We start from the raw sequence: 25531 nt of genomic DNA on the forward strand, positions 1-25531 counted from the left end.
CTGTGTACCACTGAAGCAATCTCAGCAAAGCCGCAATTAAGGACTGGTAATTGCATAGTTTTCTTCTTAGCAGTCTTTAAACAGCACCACAACAGATCACGTATGCAGTTGGTGGTTGTCGCTATGACGTAAGTACCAGCACGTTGCCTCCAAGATTATTATTCAGCACGCTGCGGGCGCCGCCTTATCTGGGAAATCATACCGAGGAGCACCAAGAAGCCACTAATTTTAGGTCATTTTAGGTCATGCTTCACTTCCAGCAAGTATTAATGGCTGCATTATTTACAGCTATTTTCGCTAGCTTTTCGTGACACTTCCATTTGTATTTCAAACATTAAATTTTTGTGTGGAGGCTACACCATCCTAAGCTAGGCTTCTTACATGGTCCAAAATTGTGTTGTCCAGGTCTGTGACCCTGCTGTGACTTTCTTGAATTGTATAATACTTTAGTGGCATGTCTTTACGGTATTAGCAAAACTTGCAGTGTTAGTTTGGTGTAGAGTCCCACATGTCTGCAACACTGGCATAATGCCAAGGTTTACCTTTCCATCTTCTTTTTGTAGAATAGGGGATTGGTGTTGCATATTGGTCAGTTTCGATTTAAAAATGTGGTATGCGGAGTGTCCCTTGTGGAGACATCTCAAGGCGTGCCTGACGTCAAATATCAACCTATATATTGCGACAAATTGTGCAATAAAACGTTCTTCTCGCACTGCGTGCTTGCGCCTGCCTGCTGTTTTCTCGTCAGTGACACAACAGAGATCAAGGAGAAAATGTATGATAGCTCTTCTCAGAAGCAGGAATAGGACCTGTGCATGGTATGCAAAAATACTGCATAGCCGATTTCATGTATCTCATTAGGATGTTGGTTTATACTTCCCAAACTAGATAAACATGAGGTCTAACCCCGTAATTCCCTAGGATTTAAAAACTAGTGGTAGTGTAAACATTGCCATGACGAACATAAGCAAGCAGTGTTTGTAGTACTGGTGATGCATAACTAGAGGGGAACCAGAGTGATGTCGAATAAAAAGTGGTACATGGCCATGGAATGATGTAACCATGTGCTTGTTACAGACAGCTAGGAGTGGCATTGAAAAAATAACACATAATGACATTAGAGTTGCCTATGAACTTAAATAATATACTGATGTATGGTTGGTGGCATGTGCCACTGCCCGCTTCAAACGGGAATTCTTTCATAATTGTCATGTCTCCTGCTTATGGTACGACATTCGATCTGGCATAAGACTTGTGGCACCAGCAGCTGGCATTTCAGGCGAGGTCATGGTTCAGACAGTCAGAGCAGCCATCTTTAAGCAGGAGGCACGTTATACGACACAACAATTGACATTGCATCTGACGCGTGTGAGATGATATCAGACTGTTGGAAACTGTTGGGAACTTGTTGGTACGGCAGCACCTATGCCTGATTATATGCAAAATCATACCATGTGTCATCTGCATAAAGTGCAGCTTATGTTATATTGGAGGCTGCAATGTTCGCTGTCTTGCCGTTGTGCAAGTCCAGCATATCTTATCTTGCCTCTTGGCCTCTTTCCTCGCTATTTTTGCCCTGCCTCACTGCAGTGGCTCATTGACTATGGCATTGCACTGCTGAGCACGAAATTATGTAATCCTCGACCACGGTGGTCACACTCCGATGAAAGCATAATAAAGAAATGCTCGTTTACTCAGATTTAGGTCTTGGTAAATAACCCCATATGGTCGAAAATTATCTGGTGCCCTCCACTATGGTGTGCGTCATAACCCACTGTGAAACCTCATATATTTAGTACTAATTTCATTCTTTAATTAGGGCACAATGACTGTCCAACTATTTATCTCCTCTTTTTCTTTGCTTTTTGGCACTGCACTTTGTCTGGTCTCTGACAGCATGTGCAATGCCTCATTGCTATTGTGATGACACTGCAGGACATACACTTATGTGGAGGTTCTGCCAGGCCCCAACCTGAATGTCATAGTGGGCACCAATGGTTCGGGCAAGTCGTCCCTTGTGTGTGCCATCTGCCTCGGCCTATGCGGCACACCCTACACTGTTGGACGAGCCTCCAATGTCTCTGACTACATCAGGCATGGTGCTGATGCTGCTGTCATCGAGATTGAGCTGTGAGTATTGTTCGCAACCTACAAAACATAAAAAGAGGCCCTGTAATTGTTCTTGAGCATGGACCCGCCGTGGTTGCTTAGTGGCTTTGGTGTTGCACCGCTAAGCTTGAGGTCGCGGCATCAAATCCCGGTGACGGCAGTTGCGTTTAAATGGGGGAGAAATGCAAAAACACCCATGTACTTGGATTTAGGTGCATGTTAAAGAACCCCAGGTGGTCAAAATTAGTCCGAAGCCCCCCACTACGGCATGCCTCATAATCAGATTGTGGTTTTGACATGTTAAATCCCATAATTATTTTTTTCTTGACCATGGTAAATCAACTTCTCGATGTCCTCGCAACTTTTTGAGCTTTTTGTTGTGCATTAATAAGGCAGGATGACTCTTAGCTGGATTTGTTTAGAGGTCATGACTGGAGACCTGATGTCTAGGCACTAAAGAATAACACACCAGAGCAATGATTTAAGGCATATATAGGTGCCAAATGCTGTTTACACATGAATAGGCTCAATTAATAACTTCCGCTGTGCATCTGAGGATAATTTATGATCCTAGGAACACAGCTGACTAAACCTCTGTTTTGTGAAATTTTATTTTCCTGATAAAATGCAATGAGATAAGGTGTGTAGGTTACAAGATTTATCTGAAATCTAGTGTGACTAGCGGCCACAGGAAAAGTTATGAAAGCAGCAAAGAAGTACTATCTCAAGATTTTCGGGTTTCGTGTTGGGCATTTTTTCACTCAGTATTGTTTATATGCAGAAAAAGGACACTCAACATCCACCAAAGTTGGCAGTGCGCATATAGGTATACTTCAGAATGTTCAGTGGTGCAGTGTTCTCTAGAATTGTTGTATACTCACCAGTCAGAAGCTTTCACAGTTCTTTCAGTACTGAAAACCCGGGATTTTAGTTCGATCTGATTGAAGCCTTTAGCTAACTCTTTAGAGTTACACATTACACTTTAGAGTGCACATGGGGCATGCACACACACAGGTGCACACAAATTCAGGAACAGGTTCATTGGGGATGGTGACGAACCTTTTTTGCATGTCCAGAATGAACCTGGCATTCTGGGTCTGGGCTGCGCCCAAGCATTGGGGTTTCTCAGTGATGTCGGCTAAAAACGTCAAGTGTGCCATGCACAAGTATGCTAAGTCACCTTCAAGTGTATTGTCGCCTAGAGCAGTTTGAGCTCTTCTCGTAGCGATGCTCTCGTCATCCACAAAGCTATTACTAGGTCTTTACACTGGCAAAGTGTTTGGGGTAATAAGGGACTGCTTTCAGCCAAGTTCCTATAAACAAAATGAAGTCAGAACGAGACGTGGAAAAGGGCATTTTTAGGCGATAAAACTCTAATAAAGGCAGCAACACAGAAATAGGCATCTATAGGCACGATTAAGGGCATAAGGAAAATGGAGCCTTACGGAAAAAATTCTGGTCTGTAATTATTACTAAGCAGTGCCTGTGACAGGATGATGAAAAACAAAGAAACCTCTGTCAACAGATCCAGCGTGGAGCTCACGCGCTGATACCAGAGCTGAACATGATAAATGGCAGAGCAAAGCAGGCATTGGGTGATAATGGCACGATTTCATTGCTGATAACTCCACTTGCATGAGGCACATTCAACAACTTGTTGTGTTACAAGAACATTAAAATGGTGGCCTCTCTTACCATTCTTAAAAGATGTTACTTGATGCCTTTAACTTTAATACCTCAGTGCTGCAAATTCCTATATCGCAGATTCCCGTATTGTTAGACGTATGAATAATCCATAATTGAGTTGTGTATAGTTCAGTATGAAACTGGCTCAGCATGTGTACAGGTAGCCACACAAAGAATATTTTCTGCTTTCACATACAGAACCTACGCATGTAAAAAGCGAGTGTAAATTATGTGACAGGTTTCATTTTGGGTCCATCAGCTGCTCTGCTGGCACACAAGATGGCACATAAGATGCCTGCCGAGTGCCTTTATACAGCCACTCGCAGCCACAAGAACACCATTAGTTTGTCTCACTCTCTTCCCATGGAAGAAAAAAAAAAAAAAGGTAATCAAAAGCCGTGCTTAAAACTAACATGTTTTAAGATGCATTGCAAAAAAAAAAAAAAAAAAAAGTGGACAAGCCATAGCTTTCAGATTTTTGAAATGACTGTATATTGGAGGTAAGAAATGCTTGTAGAAATATAAAGTAATAATGTTTGCATTACTGTGAATAATGGGGTTTCAGTATCTGTCTTTCGAAATTGAAACCACGAGTGCACTCACCGATACTTACTCCATACTCATTTAAACAAGCATGAGATATAGCATTAGTAAGTGATGAAGGGTGCGACTGGACAGGTGTGTTAACGAAAGTGATTGCGGATGCATTTATGGGGGCGCGAGTATGGACAGGAAGGAGTGCTGGTTAATGTGAATATGAATGGTAGTGTTTTGTTTTTTTATTTGTCCTCCCGGACTGTCAAGACTGCCCGAAATGCTACATATGCAGAAAGCATCACCTTGGGCAGCCCTGTACAATTTGGGAGGACAAATCGAAGAGCCCCTCTGAGTGCTGGTTAGTTTGAGTGTATGTGAGTATGGTTATGAGTGACTGTCAGCGAGTATAAACAGGCTTTAGTATGCATGTGATTGGGTGCTGGTGAGTAGGAGTGAACCAGAGTGTGAGCTTGAGTGGGTGCCGGTGAGTATGAGTGGGCATGAGCAACAACATGAGTGAATACCAATGAGTTTCAGTATGAGTACAAGTACATTAGTACATAGCCAGCAAAAATATTGGTGAGTGAGTGCGAGTGACAGGCCTATCCTGCTGACCTATGTGAGTTCTCAGCCGATAAAGCTCTTGTCTGTTCATTTCATTCATGTCCATTTCACAAGAATGGTTTAGGGAAGTACTCCAAAACTGGGTTGTCACCTGCCTGCAGACCACACCCAGATTATTTCCCCTACAAATTGGAGAGACCATTTGCTTTCCATGTGTGAGTTTACAAGTTGTAACACATCCCATTTTGATTGCACATGCAGGTCTAACACATCAGGCCGCAACATTGTCATTGAGAGAAGAATCACTGGCAGCAAAAGCATATGGAAAGTGAATGGTGTTGTGACGCCCCAGAAATCTGTGAGTACACACTGATAAAATCTTTTCAGTATGCAAAACTTCCCAAGCAGCATTGGCTGCTTTTCTCTGCTTGGCAAAGGGAAGTTGTTCTGAAAATGGCTAAATTTTTCTAGTTCACTTTCATATACAACTGGAGAGGGAGGTGGAGTGACTACGTTCATGAGAGACATTGTGGTATTCTTGCAGTGGTGACATGATGGAAGCACGCAGTAGCTAAGGGGACTGCTTCTGATGGTCATTCATGTTGCCCAAGCTACAATTCTCACTATATTTACTAAGAAATCTGTATGAAAGGCAGTTAGTAATGAAAATTGCTTCACAGCTGGAAGAATGACTGCCTGTAAGTAGAATTGGCCATGCTGAGCTTAATTCTCGAAAACTGGAAACCCTGTCTTGTTCAAGAGGCAATATCGGGGATCTTGCAAGCACATTCCAATTTTGTTATAACAATGTCGAAGGTGGAGCCGAAACTACTTCATTATATCTATTGCTTTGTTATAGCCATTATTGCCTTTTATTGCAATACATACCCACCTTTAAACATAAATGAAGAAGACTGCTTTGCAGTCTGTGGCCGCTACACGGCCACGTATCCAGTGAGACTTTCATAAAACAGTAAAAGAATCTTTGGGGTGTGCAACATGTGACTTCTTAACACCTGATTCGAGAGCCTTTATGATGCGGCCTTTTGTCCCAATGTGATAAGCTTACGCTTGGCTTGTCCATGATGCCATCAAATTGGCAAAACAGTGACGCGATTAGCATGTCCTGCTTGCATGCAATGTTGGCACAACATTCGTCGTGGTGGTCAAGCAGTATGTGGTGCACTACGCAGCTGATCCAGGCTGATCTGCTTCTCTCATGTGGCTTCGTTGCATGAATGAAGAGGGTAGTGGACCTCGCTGCGCCAGCTTGGCTTGGCTTGTTCGTGGCCTCCAAGTTTGCACCGGTGGCGATGCAATCTCGGAGGCTATGCTTAGCTGCACCAGCTTTCATGATGCGCTGCAGTGGATGCACCGGTATTTCACACTGCCGCATGTAGCAGTGCTAACCGTGCACAGGCAGCTGCTCTGCTTACCATTGCGTTTCTCTCTCTACTGCTGTGCGTTGCTCAGACTGGCACAAGTATGGTGTGGCCTCCGAGTGAAATCTCCGAGACCAGGTCCAGGCAATGCCTAGCTGGGCCAGCCTGCACAGCGCACCACAATCAGAGAAAGAAGTGCAAGAGGTGGCAGTGAGTTAGGTTAGGTGTTTGATGAGACTAGCGTTTGGTGAGGCTTGTGTTTGATGGTGCATGCTGTACAGAGACGCAGGTGGTTTGAACTGCTGTGCCAAACAAGTGTTGAACCTCGTTAGAATGATCACTCAGTGTGCAGCAGTCAGGCATTTTTTGGTTTTGAAGATGGATTTAATTCATTATATTAATTGGCAGGACAAGTTTACTTTTATTACAACATGATTTTGAATACATGCATCTCTGTAGCGATTCTTTCATTACCTCCCATTTCGTTCCAGTGAGACTCTGGTGTATTTGGAGGTGTTAATTATACGCTTGACTTCCGTTGACTTGACCCTGATGGGACTGACGAACTTGATTGAATTATCCGGCTGGTCGAATGATAAAAGATGCAGAAACAACGCCAAAACACACCACTATTCATTTTCCAGTGTTTGCGTGATTCTAACACATCCCCTTATCAAACAGGCGCCTCATTTATACGTGTCAGAAGTAGAGAACTAACGTAGAACTTGCATAAAAGCTCCTAAACAAAGTATAAATCTAACACGCATAGGATTTCATAGTAAGAAAAAAATGGGTTGCACAATGGCGACTGTTTTCTTAAGTCAGCTTCGCCGCATGATTTTGAAAGTCTGCTTCGCCGGAATAGAGTCGTGTTACGCGGTAAAGCATACTAATGCCGCGAAGGCAGTTTGGTTTAGTGTCTAATTGCGCTGCGCTGGAAGTGTTCGTATGAAACCGTATCATAAAGATATTGTCGACGTGGTGCCACATCGACAATATCTTCACATCAGCAGTACGAATTATACGAAGCCAGCCACACTTTCTCGTGCACACCGCCCCCGCAGCTGATAGCATCGCCCGCACTTGGACGACACCATCATGAAAAGCGCTGGCAGCGGGGAGAAAATGCTTTGTCTGCCTCTCGCTCCAACAAGTCACTGAAACTCGAGATTACGTAACCTCCAGCACTAAACGCGCGCGAAGACAGCTAATGCGATGCCATGCCGTGTCGGCACGCACACTCAAGGTTACCTCTGAAGCAGAGTGCGTGTTTGCATATGCGCTCAGCCGCGCTTACAACCATGCGCAGCCACGGCTGAGACATACCCCAGAAATCGTGAAGTGCCAAATTACCCCCCCTCCCCATCACTCACACACACTTGATCGTGTTTCCGTGAGCGAGCTCCGCTCCCCCTCTTTCCCTTTGTTCGTGCGGGAAGGCAGAACTCGTGAGGCCACCATCTTTGTTGTCTCACCCTCGCCCACTTTCACTCACACCTCAAGCAGAACGTGTGTGGGCCGCAATAGGATCTTATCGCACTTGGACTTTATATGGAACATGATGCTGCTCCACTTCGGCAGTCACTCTTGTCATGCAGTGTGATTTGAGAAGTACGTTTGCAAGCAGCCGCTTGTAATTCAATCATTTCACCATGTGCATTCGTGGAAGTCTTCATTTATTGTCGCAGCAATCGTTTGCGGCGGAAGCGAAATTTCATTATATTGAAATTGCATACAAACACACTTTGTTAAATTGAGTTTCTAAATACATGGTGTTCTATGGACAAGAGGTTATGAAAAGTTGAATAATTTGTTATATCAAGAATTTTGTTATATTAAAGTTCGTTATATTGAGGTTTAACTGTCTTTCAAGTTATCAATATGTTGAACTATTTTGTGATCCCCCTTTGAGTTCAGTATATCTGGGATTGACTGTACTTTACATCTATGGGGCAAGTGACAGTGCCACGAAGCTGTCCGCATAATCGGTCGACAACCGTACAGGTGCCGTACACATCTTGCTTCTTCAGTCAGATATGATTCCTTTTTGTGTGCAGGTGGAGGCCATAGTCGCAAAAATGAACATCCAAGTAAGCAACTTGTGCCAGTTTTTGCCCCAGGACCGGGTGGCGGACTTCGTGCGCATGTCACGCCAAGAACTGCTTGAAGGCACCGAGCGTGCCATTGGCAGCTCCAATCTGTTCGAGTTGCATCAGCGGCTCAAGGAGCTCCAGGTGCAGTGCAAGAAGTTTTTGGGTTTCCTATTCAGACGAAGTGCTTAAAAATGTCACCTTGGGAGTCAACATACAACATATATTAAAAGCTGTATCAGATTCAATGGGCGTGTTGCATTAAGGAAAGAGGAGCAACACTTATTTGCAATACAGCAGTCTCTTCTTTAAGATGGACATTGACAAGCCTTTGAAATCTTGGGTCATGTTGCCAGAAGTTCAGCTTAGTGCAAGGTCTTCTTGCTTTAGTTGCATACGAAAGAATGGTTGACAAATCATTCACTTTAGGCAATTCTCCTTAACAGAGTTTGTACTTACGGAAGTGCTAATTTGACTGTGGTTAATTCAATATTTTGTTCAATCAAACCATAATGAAGAATCTCGGAACGTACCCATATTCAATGATGAATTTCAATCTTGCTGGTCATGTATCTCCGGCACAATCAGGTGCTCAGGTTGTTGACTATACTTCAGAAATTACTCAAATGATATTGTGCAACAAAAAACGACACGGACATAAGAGAAGATGACACACCAAGCGCAACTTATCCTCGTTAACTTTTGAAATGCTTTCATTCCTGTCATTTTTTGTGATTACTGTTCCCCACTGTAGAAACAGCTACCGATGGCTAAGGCCAGAAGTATTTGCAGTCAGTGACAGGAGGTTTTGAAGCATGTTTTGCCCTTGTGTGTGCAGCAAAAGCGGAGCACTCTGGAGGCTGCGCTGCAGGGCCAGCAGACGCGACTGGAACAAGAACGTCAGAAGGTGTCACACCTGGACGCCGAAGTGAAGAAGTTCCAGGAGCACAAGGAAGTGCAGCATCGCATTGAGCGCATGCGCCAGAAGTTGGCTTGGATGGTAAGCTCACAGGTGCACCTGCACCTTAATTTTGTCTTTTCAGAATAAATCTCTACATAAAAACAGCAGCACAAGCAAACCATTTCAGTACTGCAGGAAGTGGCAAGAGTTATACAATAGACTTCCCTTAATTCAACTTGACTTGTTCTTAGCACGAGTCATGTATTTTTATAATGAAAATGTTGTTGCCACTGATTATAATGATGTTGGTGTGAACCTGCCGCGGTGGCCTAGTGGCTATGGTATTTTGCTGCTAAGCACGAGGTCGCAGGATCAAATCTCAGCCGTGGTGGCAGCATTTCGATGGGGATGAAATGCAAAAATGCCCATGTCCCGTGTATTGGGGTCACATTAAAGGTGCCTTGGTGGTTAAAATTAATCCCACCATGGAGTCCACTATGGTGTCCGCTATGGATTCCCCCACTATGACATGCCTCGTAATGAAATCGTGGTTTTGGCACTGAAACCCCAGAATTCATTCAATCATGTTGGTGCGCTTCCTTCTGTTGCAGTGTTGCCGCATTCTAAAGACAAGGAGGTACTGGTTGTTGCCTTTGTCTTCTTGTATTCAGCATCCATCTTGTCGTACGCTATCGTATATGGTGCATTGTCTCAGAAGACCTTTCCATCGGCACGTCGAAACTAAGCCAAGCCAACCAAAACAAGTGCAAGTGAGAACTCGTGAGCAGATGATAGTGTGAAACGAGCTATCCGGCTTACACCAGACAAGAGTACAAATCGAGTGGTACTGCAGGCCCACATGACACCAGTTCCCTGCGCGCACGCCACAGAAGCGCCCCTCTCATTGGTCTCTTCCATACACGGCAAGCCATGAAAAATCGGTCTGCTACTGATCCCTCCTGTGGCACGAAAAAGCTGCCGTGAGGCAGCTTTTGTGGTACGCATGTTTTGCCGCTAGTGTGGCCGGGGTTTAACACGGCTATGTTGTGGTGAAGCTGCCTGCAATAACCCTGTCACACGGTGTTGGATCTGGTGGACAATCCCAATTGCTGTCCCCCAGGTTTTGGACCTTGCCGTTGGGTGCCAGAGTTGGCCAAGGTTGAGGAGACCTTTAGGCTGAAAACTGGAGGTTTATTTACATTATTTACAGTGAGAGTACGGAGAAATTAAGTCATAAAGTCATTGCGGGCTGGCAGCAACTCTAATGCTGTGGCCCGTGGCAAGAAGCTCGAAAGAGATGAATGAAGGAAAGCTCCCTTGCTACCCCCGGTCTCCGGCTTTTAACCCCTTCGGTGTCTCAAAGTCACGTCATGTTTGGCCAATCGGCGAGCCCGCTCAGGTGTCGTCATTTTCGGCCAATGGTAGGCGCCCGTGCGAGTGTACGTCACATTCGGCTCAGAGGGTCACTCCTTGGGCTCCAATTGCCCGAGGGATTATTTGTCTGCGGTATTGCCTTCCTGGTCTGCAACTGCCTTCACAAAGGCAGACGGGGGGGGGATTGCTCCCAAGTCTTCGCGGTGCATTACGGCCGTAGTTGCCTTGCGGCTTGCACGCGCCGTCACAATAGGCAGATGGGGGGAGACGGGTTGACTTTCAGAGCTGCAAAGCAGCTTCGCTTGGGACCCAGGTTACCTGGAATCGTGGCGGGCTCCCCTTTCGCTTTCAGGAAGAGTCATGCAGTGGGACAATAGCTCCCCATGCAGCGCACGAGGTGGGGGACGTCAACTTGCTTGGACGTGCTGCGCTTTGGGCACGTGGTATATGTGCTTCTGCGCTCCTTACTTAGGTGTGACGCGATTTGAAATGGTCTGGTGAATTTGAAGCAGGCTCAGGAAAAGGTCCCGCATCTAACAATGGGCAAAGTAAAGTGCACTTTGAGCAAGTGCACTTCAGGGTGCTGAGCATCATTTTGGTGGCATGCTGCTACACGAGAAAGAAAAGTGTTCTTTCAGATTGGTGGCGATGGCGATTGGGAGCGAGAAGTCAAAGCATATATTTGTCAACTTCTTTAACTTGACTACGTTGCTTTTTGAGAACTCGTGTCCATTTTGTACAAGCAAGTGGTGGCGACTTGACCAGCACCAGTGCAAACAATGCGTTCTGCCAAACAACTATGCGACCATTCCCCAGCGTGGCCGTAAACAGCCGGAGAGCAAGAGTAGTTCTTGGCTGTTTCCTTTCTTTCAGTGTGGCACATGTTATTACCTTGTAAGATTTGCAATTAAACAATAATGTGATTAAAGATTAGTACTCCTGACTCTGCTTTCAATATCACTTTACTTATATTTTACACATTGCTAATGAGTCTACACACTTCACCGCTGCAAAGTGTGTTTGCTGAACACACTTACTGATGAGTGCTCTCTGCAGTAAGTGTGCCTAAGCGTTTCTGTGTGGCAGCCTGCGAATGACACTAGCGGCGAAGTGCACTCGCTTAAAGTGCACCTAAGTTTGCATGTGTGACAGGGGTATACAATGTACGGTGACACTGACTTCAGGAAATTGGCCACTATTTTGCAACACATATTAGACCCTTGCCCATTTTTCTTGCTAGAAGATTGGTTTCTACTTTCTTACGAGCTTTAATGTTATTCCTATGCTGGTTTTCTACATTCTACACTTAAAAAGTGCGTGTGAAGTCATTCGGGTGTGTGTCAGGCTGGCAAATACTGTCACATGAGGCGGCAGTGTGTTTTGGCGTTATTTCTGCACCTTGTTTAATTCAAATAATTTATTCAGTCTTGTCACGGTTGAATTAATAGGTCAACTGCACCAAATTTCCCAGAAATATGGCACACCAGCAGCCAAGTTAGTAATGCGAACAGTTGAGCAGGCCTTAAGAGAAAAACTACGCACACTGCCATTAACATATGCAACTGCTGCCATCTAGTGTCGAAAACTGCAACTAAAAGCAGTCTGCCAAATATTCTCATCGGTAACTTTGATTTCCTTTAGTTCTTGTAAGCACCTCCGCATTCCAATAACCAAACATTACACCGCAGCAAGGGCAAACTTTTGTATATTTCTTAACTTTGGATAGTGGGCACTTCATATATAATGGACCTTTCTCATTGGATTATTATGATTCGCTGTAGTGAGCATTGACTGCATACACGCCATCAGTCATGCAGTCAAACCTTGTTATAAGGAAGTCTCATCGGCACAACATTACGTTATCTGATATTTGTTACAGCATATAAGCAGACATTGGGGCGAAAAATTTCGGTCACGTCCATGCAAAAAAAAGTGGGGTGCCTCTGACAGGCCAGCAAGAGGTCTCCTGCCGATTTTGATGGCCCGTCGGCATCTTGCCGTGCTGAAATGAGGCATTAGAGCGACAATAAACACTTTTTCCACATATCACCCACAGCGTTGTATAACCATAACCCTTACATACAAAACCTCGGGAAAAAAAAATCTGTGTGCATAATTCGCACAAATAACTACACACCACAACACTCAAATCTTTATGCAGTTAAACTTCGATATAACGAACTTCCACATAATGAAATTCTCGATATAACGAAGTATTTAAGTTTTCATAACCTCTTGCCCATAGAACACCATGTATTTTGTACCTCAATATAATGAAGTGTGTTTGTATGCGATTTCAGTATAATGAAATTTTACTGCCACCCCAAAGGAGTGCAGAGACAATAAATGGAAACTTCCACGGACACAGATGGTCAAATGAACGAATTACAAGCGGTGCTTGCAAACGCATCTCTTAAATCGTGCCCCGCGAGACAAAAGCAACCCAGGAAGTGGAGCCGCATCATGTTTCGTATAAAGTCCAAGTGCGATAAGATCCTATCGCACCCCAAGCGGTGTGTGCTTTAGGTGCGAGTGAAAGTGTGCGAGAATGAGACAAGAAAGACCATGGCTTCACAAGTGATGCCTTCCCGCTCGAGCAAAGGGAAAAAAGGGAGGGAAGCGAGTTCGCGGTAACACGATCAAGCGTGTGCAAGGGGGCGGAGTGGGGGCTAAGTTGGCGTGCGTCTCGATTTCTGGTGCGCATCTCGCCCGTGACTGCGCATGGCTGTAAGCACGACTGAACGGATGCATAGGCGCACACCCGGCAGGTAATCTGCCACGCGTGCAAAGAGTGGGCGTGCCAAGACAGCGTGGCACCATGTAAGCTGTCTTCCTGCGGGTTTAGTATTGTAAGTTGCGTAATCTCGAGTTTTGTGACCTCTTGGAGCGAGAGGCGGATGAAGAATTCGCTCCCTGCTGGCAGCGTTTTTCCTGATAGCGTTGTCCAAGTGTGGGAGATGCTCAGCCGCAGGGCCGGAGTGCATGGAAAAGCGTGGCTGACTTTGCTTAAGTCGTACCGCCGATGTGAAGATATCGTCGACGTATGTGATATGAAACTGTATCATTCGTCGCCGACTCCTAAATTTATCAAAATAAACTGTTATTCAAATTTGCTTTTTTTGGTTGCCCAATAATTCAGGAAATTCTCCGGCCCTTTTTCATGTAAGAAAAATCGATAAGCGACTGTTTTTATTTGCATAAAAGGCCAAATTTCATATATAACGAAGCAATTTGCAGATTTTACAGACTTCGTTATATTGAAGTTTAACTGCATATAAACAGTCGTGGATGCAGTACTCTCACACATTGCATCTTTGGCCAGTGGTTCTGTTCTTCGGCGATGCTGATAATGTTATTCTACACTGTAAAGGAGCTGCCACCAAGCTGCGTCAAGATCAGAGTTCAGATTTGCAGGTGCTGTGTGCACTATTTGACATCTGCAATGTAGCAAAAATGCAAAATGGCCATCTAAAAAGAGGAGACTCGGTGACGAGCAAAGAAGGGAAAGGGCACTTCAACATGTGTGGGCAGAGTTTTCAAGTTGAAATTTGCATTTGATCAGTGCCCTGACCTTCTAAATTTTTTTCTATTTCTTGAGGGGGTTATACCCGCAAAAATACAGTACATGTGCGCACTACTGCAAATCCACAACCGTACAATAGGTATTATCATGCAGGACCAACACTTTGGTTTGCTGCCTGTGGTCTAACCAACCAAGCCGCTAGCCAAAGCATGCACATGCATCCCGGGGCGAGATCGCGCAAGCATCTTGCTTTCCGAATGTTTCTTTGTGCCGTTGCGATCGACCCACGTTGTGCTTTCATCAGCGGTCTTCATCATGGCTTGATGGGAGTGAAAATTGAACACAGCCTACTGCAACCAAAATTGGGGTTGCACACTGTTTGTGCCTGAAATGTCATGCAGCATTTCAGTTTTATTATTCTAGTGTTACGAGTAGGTGGCAGGGCCATGGGAAAGTCTGAAATATTGCACAAGTTTGGAAAATCTGGCCTGTAAAATATCACTTGGTGACTACACTTGACATTTTTGTTACCAGAATAAATAGTTTGAGGCACTTGAAAAAAAAAAAAAAAAAAGGTTTGCTTTGCTATAGTTTATACCGAGTTGGATAATGCATTTTCGATTTCGTTATGGCAGTAGAATACGCCATTAAAGTAAAGCATGGCTAACCAACTTTTATATGTGCTTCATTATGTTCGGTAATTCGTTATATCCATGTTTGTTATATTGAGCTTTTTGTGTACTGATACAAATTCCGTTGATTATTATAGTTGAGCCGAAGTGCTCAGTACAGTGTCTATGAGCTGTGAAAAGGGCTGCTGCTTGCTGTTTGTGTTAGCTGCCACGGCAACATTCAGGCGTCGCCACAGCAGACACCACGAGTGAGTAAGGCCATGAACGGTGATACGTAGATTACTGCCTGTCAGATTCATGCGTGCGGGAACGTAGTATGATGGAAGCAGAGATCTGATCATGGTATGATGCGCATATTTTTGTGCATTGTGTGCAGGAATACGAAAGTGCAAGGCACGTCTTTTTGGAGGAGAAGAAGCAGCTGCGAGATGAAGAGGACAAGCTGAAGTTGAAGGAGAAGGAGCAGGCACCACTCCAGAGAATGGTGGATAAGTTGTCCAAGTGGCAGTCTGATATTGCTGCAACTGACAAGCGACTGGTGAGTGGCTTGCTTGGGTGTGCATGTGTGGGTTGTGTGTGCGCACAGGGCATGCATCTCGTGGATGGAATTGGTGCATGAAGGAGTCGTGATTATAGGAAGCCTTATGGCAAGTTTCTTGCTTGAGATTGGAGCTCAATTTCTTCCCTAGCGAGGGTATTCCACTTTATGCAGGCGTGTGTTTCCACACCTCCACTGCAGGATCGTGTTGGCACTGAATGTGGAAGGTCTTCGTGATGGCCGCAGCTCTGCCGGCGCAAAATATGAACGCTGCATTACTGTTGTGTATTACTGTCGCAACAGCGATGCAAACGCAAATAGTTTGATACTGCAAATGAGGGTGCACCATTCCCTAAGGAAGTGGTATAAGAAAAGCAGACGATAAAGCAGATGGCACGGGCGATGTTGCAAATGCATTGGAACTTTTTATGCGTTTACTTGTATCCCAACGGCGTGAGTTGTGTCTATTTTACGAGCCGTGCGGACTAAATACATAAAGTGCCCATGATTTGCACACTGGCGTTCAGCGGTGATTTTGTTGTCTGCACTCCATTTCTCCAAATCTGTGCAATCGAGTGAAAGCTGTGGGTCACGTCAGCCAACCAGAATAGAGAACCACACAAAAGGGCTTCTCCATTGTTTGCCTCTGGTCTCCTTTCATGCAATGCCATCTGAATAAAGTTCAGTGGAAGCATGAGCAGTGCATAATGGGCGAGCCTTCTTCTTTCCTCTGGAACATGCATTCGGTGCTCTTTACTGGTTGGCTGACACGAGTTGGTGAGACAGAGTATTGAAAATTTGCAGCAAATTTTTCATTATTATTATATTTTCTTGTGCATAATGACTTATGGTTCTTAACAGAAGCCCCTACTGAACTTGACCCGGCTACACATGTACAATCAACCACGAAAGTTTACGCACCATGGTATCTTGGGAAAACATTCAATTTCTGAGCAGCCTGTAAGAGTAGTTGGTAAAACCGAACACCACAATGTTTTTCACACATACTGGTGTAGGCTGTAAATGCAAGTACTAGGCTACATTGTGAGGCTGTGCAGATGTTCTGCTATTTCTCAGATTTTGTGTTCCGTAGAATTTTGTGGTTGACTGTACATACAACTCGTAGAGGGCACAGCTAGGTGGTAATAAAGCCAATATAACTAAAACATTACTTTTACTTTATAGTGAGAAAAAAGAAAAGTGGTGGACATGTCAGGTTCATAACTCGGCGATGTATGGTTTGCAGATGACATTTCTCTGTTCAGCAACGCTGGTGATGAATTGCAACACATGATTGAGGACCTTAGCTGAAAAATTGTAAGAGTAGGGTTGAAGATTTATATGCAAAGACAAATGTAATGCTCAATAGCCTGGCAAGAAAACAGGAATTCGTGATTGGCAGTCAGCTTCTAGAAGTTGGACAAGAGTATGTTTATCTAGGTCATTTACTCACTGGGGACCCTGATCACGAGAAGGAAATTTGCAGAAGAATAAAACTGGGCTGGAGTGTATACCGCAGGCATTACCAAATCATGACCGGCAACCTATTGCTATCCTTGAAAATAAAAGTATACAATCATTGCTTTCTATTGGCACTAACTTTTGGCGCAGAAACTTGAAGATTAACAAAGGAGCTTGAGAACAAATTAAGGACTGTGCAACGAGCGATAAAACAAAAATTTTAGGCACAACATTAAGAGACAGGGAGAGAGCGGTCTGCATCAAAGAGCAAATGGGGGTATCCAATATTTTAGTTGATATTTAGAGGGAAAAAGGGGCCTGGGGTAGGCCATTTAAGGCGTAGGGCAGATAATCGGTGGTCCATTAAATTTACAGAATGGGAACCAAAGGAAGGAAAGCATGGCCGTGGATGACAGAAAATTAGGTGGGGTTATGAAATTAAGAAATTTGCAGGCATAACTCAGAATCAACTAGCGCAAGACAGGGATAATTTGAGATTGCTGGGAGAGGCCTTTGTCCTGCAGTGGACATAAAAGTAGGCTGCTGCTGCTGCTGATGATGATCATGTCACATTGTCCAGAGTTCTACGCCTGGATAACCATGTCACATATAAGCTGTAATTGTCTCCCAAGGACCCTGAACCACCTTTCTTTGAAGCCTCAAAAATGCCTTGGGTAGAGTATTGTCACATAGTAGTGATGGTGAAGAAAGCAGCAAAACTGGGAATGACGAACTAGCATTTTATTGGGCAAACTTGTGCCCTCAAAAACAGGCTACACTCAAAGAACGGCGACAGCGGCGAACACAGTCAGTGATCTTCGAACGTCTGATCTGCCGGTCAAGTGCGTCGGCTTTTATACACGAGCCGTCGAACGTTCCAGTGCAGTCACTGGTGCCTGCGCGTCTTCCAGAAAGTTCTACACCCTTCGCGTTGCGCATACATGCAATCAGATTACACAGTTCGGTGACAACAGACAGCAGATAGAACCATTGATAACATTTCACAAACTTCCGATGCATGCAGGCATGTCCCGTGCTGGGCGATAACGTTTGTTAGACACTGAAAACGCTCACCCGGAAAAGATAAACAAGTCCACGTGTCGGTATGGTACCTCCCAGGAATATATTACTGAAATAATTTTTTAGAAAGACCTAGTACTGTTGTACATACTGCGACTGCAATATTTACGTTTCCCCATTTGTGCTCGATCTCCTCCATTCCGAAGGAGCGGGCCCAAGTAGTGGGGACGGTAGAGCGGCAATAGAAGGGTGGTGCCTTACCTACAGCATAATGGCGAGTGGGCTTGTCACAGCACCTTGAGGCGGCCGCGATATTTACGCTATGCAGCAGACGCAGCTATGCAGCTAAGTGCAACTTTTAAGTGCTTGGCAGGGCTGGAAGGCACACTCGCATGCTCCTACGTGGTGCGGAGTGGCTTTGTCCCACTTGGATAGTAGGCAAATCCATGTTGTGCATTTTGAAGCTCTTTCAATAGCCAAATACAAAGCATGTCTAATTAAGAGCGACCGGCAGTTGGCGCGCACTGGCACACGTCCCTTGTACATGCTAACTGCCATTCCTCGCAAAGTGTAGCAGGCATAGCATATCTGCACGGTTGTGGCCACTGTGCTGTTTTAGCTTTGCATTGCTTTCAATTATACCATAGAATATTTTGTCTGTTTCCTTGCGCTTATTACACGTTGCTACTTTTTGTTTTATTTCAGAAAGGAGAGGTCGCTACTGCTACTAAAGGCTTGGAAGCTGCCCTGCAGAATCTCACTGAACTTGCAGAGAAGGTTTGTGGCTGTTATTTATAGACAACAATGCTCACACATTGCAGGTTTTTATGTTAGCAATGATTTAAGCTTTGTCTCCTGGGTGGCATTTAACATGCATTTAACAGAAGAAAACAATTTGTTCTCGTTTAATAGTCATGCTGACAGCGGCAAGATCGCTTCCGTCGCTCTGCTTACAAAGCCGATTGAGTAGAGCGCAGTTTATGCTTTTACAGCTTGCTCCATCATCAGTGAGATAATCAGTGAGGCTGTGAATGGCAGATAATAAGTGACATAGAATCAAATGGAATTTGCTACAAACTTGTGGTTCTGTCACTTTTTGGTAATATTGCAGTGGCACGCAATGTATGGAAACCTTTAACCACTTAACCGTTTCATTATTTTGACAATTTCTATGCCCAAACTGCTTATTTATTTTTAAATTTGATATTGAATATTCTTCTAAAAAAGCAAGTCTACGATATTAAAAAAAAAACCAAATACAGAGTCAAATTAGCATATTAAAGTTTATTATTGTTCATGATAAAGGAGGCCAGTTACTTGCTGGTAAACAACAATAAAAAACAGAGCAAGAGCGCAGTTTAGAAAGTTTTATCATTCTGATGACGCGTTAGCAGGGATGCCCATAAACGGAAACCGAGGAGGCATCATGGGGATGTCATTCATGTCGATGCGCCGCCAATGACGCGCACTCGCAATAGTGTCTTCTGAGCGGTCTTCTTCATCTGATGAACTGCTAATTTCGAAGTCATTGCAGCTGCTTCCGCTTTCAGAAACGAAGTACACTTCCGTGTCTGAATGAGTGAAATGAGTGAAAGCTGGACGACAGCGAAAGGCTTCTTTTCTGAGACGACAGACCAGCAACACATGCGTCGCCTCCACTGGACGCCATTTTTTTAACCCTTTCAGGGTAAATGACGTAAATATACGACACCGTGAACAAGCCCAAAGGGGTCGATGCCATATATTTATGGCACCGTCGGTACGTTTAAAGAGTGCGCCAATTCCCTAATTTTTTCTTTCCAGGCATGTGCTGCCACTATGTGGGAATACAAGGAAATTTTTTCTTGTGCCTCCCTCTTTCAGTTTTCATTGCATGGTTCGTTTTAAAGCTAGCTTGCTCCGGCATGTCTATACCACCACTCGCGCATTGGCAGGCGGGCGGCAGTTTGGGTTTTGTTCCGCGGGCGGTTTCGGCTTCTTGCGCTCGTGAAACTGATGGCTATCTCGTTACTAATCGCTCGAAGGGCAGCCGCCTGTCTCTCGCTCGTTTACTGCTCACAGGGGTGAGCATAGGAAGGATGCTGCCGTGCATGCGTTTCCTTTTCTTTTCTTTTTTCGGGGAGACTCGCGATATCTACCTAATTGCCCCTGGTTGGCGATAAGATGAAGATTAGCGGAAGTTTGTCACACGTTTTGCTTTTTTGACGGTCAGACAACCACACAGTTTTCTTGAAGTGTGCTCACCTATGCAGTTCCATTACGCTATGGATATAAATATTAGTGTAAGAGCAGGAACATTTGAGACTTGCGAAATATTTCTGTGTGCACATATTCTAAGCCTTGAACTATATCAATGCATCAAATTTTTTATTCTTATAAGTTTATTTCCTTGTTTTATTGTTGTTATTCATGAATAAAGAGTACATATATACCAACGCAAAATATTTTTTTCTCGCTTTACGGTCACCCTAGAAGAATTATGGTACATTTTTTTTTCAATATAGGTCCCTCTGAAGAATTGAAATCTGCAGTAAAAAAAATCAACCCTGGGTGGTGGCATATGGCGAAAATAATCGACCCTGAAAGGGTTAAACACGAGTTGTTCCCCAAAGAAATGTGAAGTGCGGTGGGAAAAAAAAAAGGGAATTACTTGCTAGTGCTGCAAAGTAACATACCAGCTAGCCCGCAAATGAGTGTGTTTTGTTTAAAATGCTCAAAAGAAGATATTATCTCCAGCAGACGAGCTACACTCATCCGAAACGGTTTTGGGACAGTTCAGCAAAGACGATTCGAGTTTGTCCGAAACGATGAAGGAGTTAAGCAGCAAATTTTTTCCAGCATCATTGCACTCGAGATTTCGAGATATCTGGAGTGCCGTGCAAAAGCATTTCGAGATAAGAGGTGAAAAATACATGGAGTTGGCACCACGCCAGGAAAGAATTTAGACTTAACCAGTATTTCGAGATATCAGAGTTTGAGTTAACGAGGTTTTACCGTGCCACTGCAGCACATCCATAGCAGAAAATGTGCCCTGGATTGTCGGGTAAGCCGGCTTCTTGCATTCATGGGCTTTATGTTGCTGTCAGTGGAAGCAGTGAGTTCAGTGTATCTAATGTCCAGATAGTTTGAGGGAGTTATTTTACGTGAGTATCGGTCAATAAGTTTTGTGTGTTCGACACAGAGAACAAATTCTTTGGTGCGTTCATTATATAAAGTTCGGCTGTAGCACCAGATTTTCTGCTGAGTATTTCTATCACAAACGAAGAGTGTGATTCCTACAGCTACAATTGCCTCCACTGCTAAAGTCAGCTGTAAGCATAAACAGTTGCGAGGTTTTGAATTGATGTAATTTAATGGTTTACATTTTGTAAGAGACAAAGAAGTTTTAAGTGGACGAGGACCAGCATTGCCCTTGTCCAATTAGCGCGTCTTCGTAAGTGTTTCCAGTGCGCTGGCTCCACTTATAATATCGTGAACCATCTGGGTTCATGATACTACTAGTGCGAGTGATGGTTCACTGTTTGCCTTTTAGCTTAGTAGCACTTGTTTGTGAATAATTTTTTGTATCCCTCTTGTCCTTTCAGTTCTTGTCAGTCAAGCATGAGCTTAGGAGAAAGATTCAAGAAGAAGAAGGGAGGAGTGAAAGGTGAGGTGTTCCATAATATCTACTCTGTCACAAAAGATTTTAATACTGCTTTCGCTCGTCTCCCTAGTGCTGGCCTTGGCATCGAAGCAGTTTGGAGCAGCAGTAAAGGATGTGTTCAGAACAGTGGCAGCTTTGCATGCCTTTCACATACTAGTTGACTGCTAACACTGCTGGAGCTGCATGGTACTGTACCCCAGTTATGCAGCGTGGCTTGAGCAGGCATCCTGCCAGGTCATGGATGTTGCGTGCAGGTGTGCAGCGCCATGATTCCAGTAGCATTAGCTGCTTTATTTCTCTATATTAGGGTCAAAACAACTTTGCGTTTTAAGGGCAGGAGGGAGCTTTTCTAGCTGGCACAGACACCCACATCAGTGAAATGATGCTATCTCCCACAAAAGGTGCCTGTTTATGACGCCTTCTTGGTAGCGAATTTTTTGAAAACGTATAAATTATTAGTGTTGTGGAAGCACTCTGCACTAATGTGGTCCTATCACAACAGAAGTCTGTGTGTGTGCATCACACGTGGCAGTGCAATTGGCAGACAGCTGCGTGTGTACTTCACAAGCATGGGTGAACGTACTGTGTACTCTGATGCCATACTGCATTCTGCATGAGGCCACTGCAAATAATGGCCTGCTTCAGTTGAATATATTTCAAGGATTTTTATGTGCAAGCAGCAGCTGTACGATTATGGATTACCGTATATACTCTATTCTAACATGCACTCTACTGTAATGCGTACTCGTTTTCCATGACACACACACAAGAAAGAAAGAAAAAAGAAAAGAAATGAAAACTGCTCTCAATTGTGATGCGCACCCATTTGCCGTGACCTAAAAAAAAGTTCTTCACAGTATCCTGCACCTCATTCTTTCATGCAGAAATGCAGCTTTCTCTCATTTGGAAAAACAAAGATTTACTCCCAATGCACTAAAGTTACGATAAATAAAAAAAGTCGCAGTTTTGTCTGAAAGGCAAAACTGTGACTTGATTGCGATCGATTGCGAATCAAATTAGTACTTACGTACTACTACTATTAGTACTTACTAGCTAAATTAACAAGCATGGTGTCACGTGTGCACAGGCAAACATGAACATGTCTAACTCAATGGCCGCAGAAACTCTTTATCTAAATGCTTGAGTGCGGAAGCATGAGCGAACGAATTGACCTATGTGCGACCGCTTGACTCAACGTGAACTAACGACGAGAGCACAGCATAGACTAGATGCATAGACTCTTGTCTCCATCACAGATTGCTTTCAAGATAGGTCGCATCGTATGCCGCAGCCACTGAAGTAGTAGAACGACTCTCCTGTTCGCGCCAGTCCGAACGTTGTGAATGCTCGTGATGCAGCCCGATTTCTATCCGTCTCCGTATACGTTGAACTCCAGTGTCTTCGCTGTCGGCACTTCCATGCCAACAAAGCAAGCGCAGAAATCTGGATGACCTACTAGAGCACATGGAGGAAGCTACAGCAGCTAGGCTCGAAGTGTGTACGAGGCAGCCGTTTTGGAATGCCGGGTAGCGATATGGTAATGCAGAATTAGGGTCGTACTTGATTCTAATGCGCATGCAATGTATGGACGCGTTTTATTGGAAAAAAAGTGCGCATTACATTCGAGTAAATACGGTATATAAAATTTCGTATTTTTTAAACTCTAGTTATCCTGACTTTTTTTTTTCTCGGTTTTATGACTTCATGTTGATGGGAGATTACGGTTTGTGTTTTAAGCAAGGAACGCTACCTTGTTAAAAATTTTTTGTGTTAGAATTTCCAGGGATGTTTTGTAACATTTGCCAACCTTTTGGATGGTAGCAGCAGCTTTATGGTAAAAAAGAAAGCGCTTGCGGTCTGGAACATACATACTTATACAAAATATGCCTTATTCTAATATTACAAGTACTCCAACCAAAATTTCTCATGATTTCCTTTATCTGGACTGCCTCACAATTGTGCAGTGCTATTAAGGGACAAATACATATGCACAGCAACAATAACTGCATTCATATTTCCTTTCTTGTATTCAGGATCAAGAAGTATGTTGACGAAGTTGCTGGAATTGAGCGAGAAGTTGCTGAATCATCAAGAGAAGATGTAGAGGTCAGTCACATTAGCAGTCTGTTTTGTTTTATCTGCCTTGTTGACAAAAGACAAAGCACTATTTCCTTATTGCTCTCTTTCATTTATTTATTTATTCATTTAGTGCCGAGATACCTTGGCGTCGATCCTCGAATGCCATGATTTCTGTTGCTTGCAGGAAAAGATTAAAGAACTGCAAGGGGAAATACAGGCATGCAACCAAGAGATCAGCAGCGTCAGCAATGAGAGGGCTACGGCAGAGAACTTTATCAGGGACAAGCAGCGTGAAAGCAATGGTAATGATCTTGTGTAGTAGTTTCCTTCCTGCTTTTGCTGTTCTTGTGCTCAGATTTCTAATATGGACACTAAAAATAACATTGAATTGATCTTGAATTGTTAAATTGCCCGTTTAGAAATATTGTAACATTGGTTTTAGGTCGCTGCCCCAAAAGATTTGCGTCAGCAAACCTGGCGGCACCCATCGAAGCGATGGCTTGAACCTAGTACCAAACTGCCTGATCCGTGGTAACGCGGGAAGTTCACAAGCTAGCAGAAGTGATCGTGGTTATTGCCTTCTCTAAACTAGCGTATGTTATGAAGATTGATTCCTCAGATGCCATTGATTCCAAATTCGATTGTCGATTTCATGGCTTGTAGGCCTAACATGGCTTAGCTTGGCTGGTGAAGGCCCGTAAAGTTGCTTACTCAAAACTAAGCGCACCTAATTGCTTTGCTGTTGATAGAATAACCTCTAAATTGTAAGTAAACGCCAAAAACAGGAAAGTCAACACTACTCTTTTTATCATAAAATGGTATATTTTATTATTTCTACTAGCTTTCTTTTGATGCCGTAGGGGCGCTGTCAGCGCGAGACACTATCTGCAAACACAAAGCCCTATTTCAAAACTCTTCACTCCTGTGTGTCCCAACGCTAGCACCCACAAATTTCTTTGGGGCCCCAATTCTAAAACTCTCTACTGTTGGGCTAAATGTCTTTTAGGTATCGCCTTACCCTTTGGCTGCTACTCGCAAGTGCAGTGGAACCTCATTCATACGTTTAGGAAAAAATGCAAGAAAAGAAACATAAGATGTACTATCCGAAGTAACTAAAAAAATTTGGCAGACTCAACTATTGTTAACATCTATGTAATGTGAAGCGTCGCACAGATCGTTGCGGCATGAGACGCCCACACACGTCGAGCTGGTGGAGCTCTGGCGGCCTGCGACGCATTTTGTTGTTTTCTTATTGCGTGATGTTTTAAGAGAGCGACGGGGAACCAAAACGAAATCGATCTGGTGGGCGACACCGGATGCCGCTGAAGCGAAACATGATGCCCACATTGTGCCACCTGCAGAGAGGAATGACGGTGCGTTTAGATTATCGCCTATTAAAGGTGTGCAGTACACTACCAATGGCACTACGCACAACGCGCCGTGAAACAGGCAAAGATGCTCATCGCAATATGATTGGCGGTGACAGCTGTAAATGCCCCGTACGATGACCCCGGAGATTTGCTGGTACCGAAATGACAAACTGAATGTGCGCCGGCGTTTTCACTTGAGATGGGCGATGAAGCTGTCGCGGTGGGCAGCTATATACTGATTTCGGTTGCACGCGCCCTGCGCATTTTCTTGTTTACATAGAATCTAGCAGTCGGAAAACGTATCATACGATCTCAGTGTGGTGATGTACTGAACGTTGCTGCCAAAAATTTGTGTTTTCTGGGAACATATGAACTGGTAAAAAATGAGCGTAAGTGTATTGGGTCATTTTTTGTGTCCTCGATTGCGAACGTTGGCGCCGGGATAACATACGTACTGGGAAAGTATCAACGAGGTTCTACTGTAGGCTCATTTCGTCTTTTCAGCACGTTGCCTGCCTCTCAAGAAGCAACTTGTGCAAAAATGACCATTGTGTACCTGTTGTAATATATATAGAGAGAGAGGTCGTAGAGAGACCTAAAGCTTGTGAGATAAATTTCTAAT

At 44.1% G+C, this 25531-nt stretch overlaps 1 protein-coding gene across 1 annotated transcript in view; it reads left to right on the forward strand.

Annotated features, from left to right (window-relative positions):
- The window catches only part of SMC5 (structural maintenance of chromosomes 5), a 108724-nt gene that overhangs the window by 7351 nt on the left and 75842 nt on the right, over window positions 1-25531 (forward strand). Inside the window, exons 2-10 of the mRNA XM_050193372.3 lie at window positions 1936-2130; window positions 5158-5254; window positions 8336-8512; window positions 9207-9368; window positions 15175-15336; window positions 18523-18594; window positions 21402-21463; window positions 23494-23566; window positions 23724-23841. Of these exons, the coding sequence (XP_050049329.1) occupies window positions 1936-2130; window positions 5158-5254; window positions 8336-8512; window positions 9207-9368; window positions 15175-15336; window positions 18523-18594; window positions 21402-21463; window positions 23494-23566; window positions 23724-23841 (1118 nt within the window). The remainder of the gene's footprint in view (window positions 1-1935; window positions 2131-5157; window positions 5255-8335; window positions 8513-9206; window positions 9369-15174; window positions 15337-18522; window positions 18595-21401; window positions 21464-23493; window positions 23567-23723; window positions 23842-25531) is intronic.

Source organism: Dermacentor andersoni, chromosome 3, assembly GCF_023375885.2.
Source record: "Dermacentor andersoni chromosome 3, qqDerAnde1_hic_scaffold, whole genome shotgun sequence".
NCBI lineage: Eukaryota > Metazoa > Arthropoda > Arachnida > Ixodida > Ixodidae > Dermacentor > Dermacentor andersoni.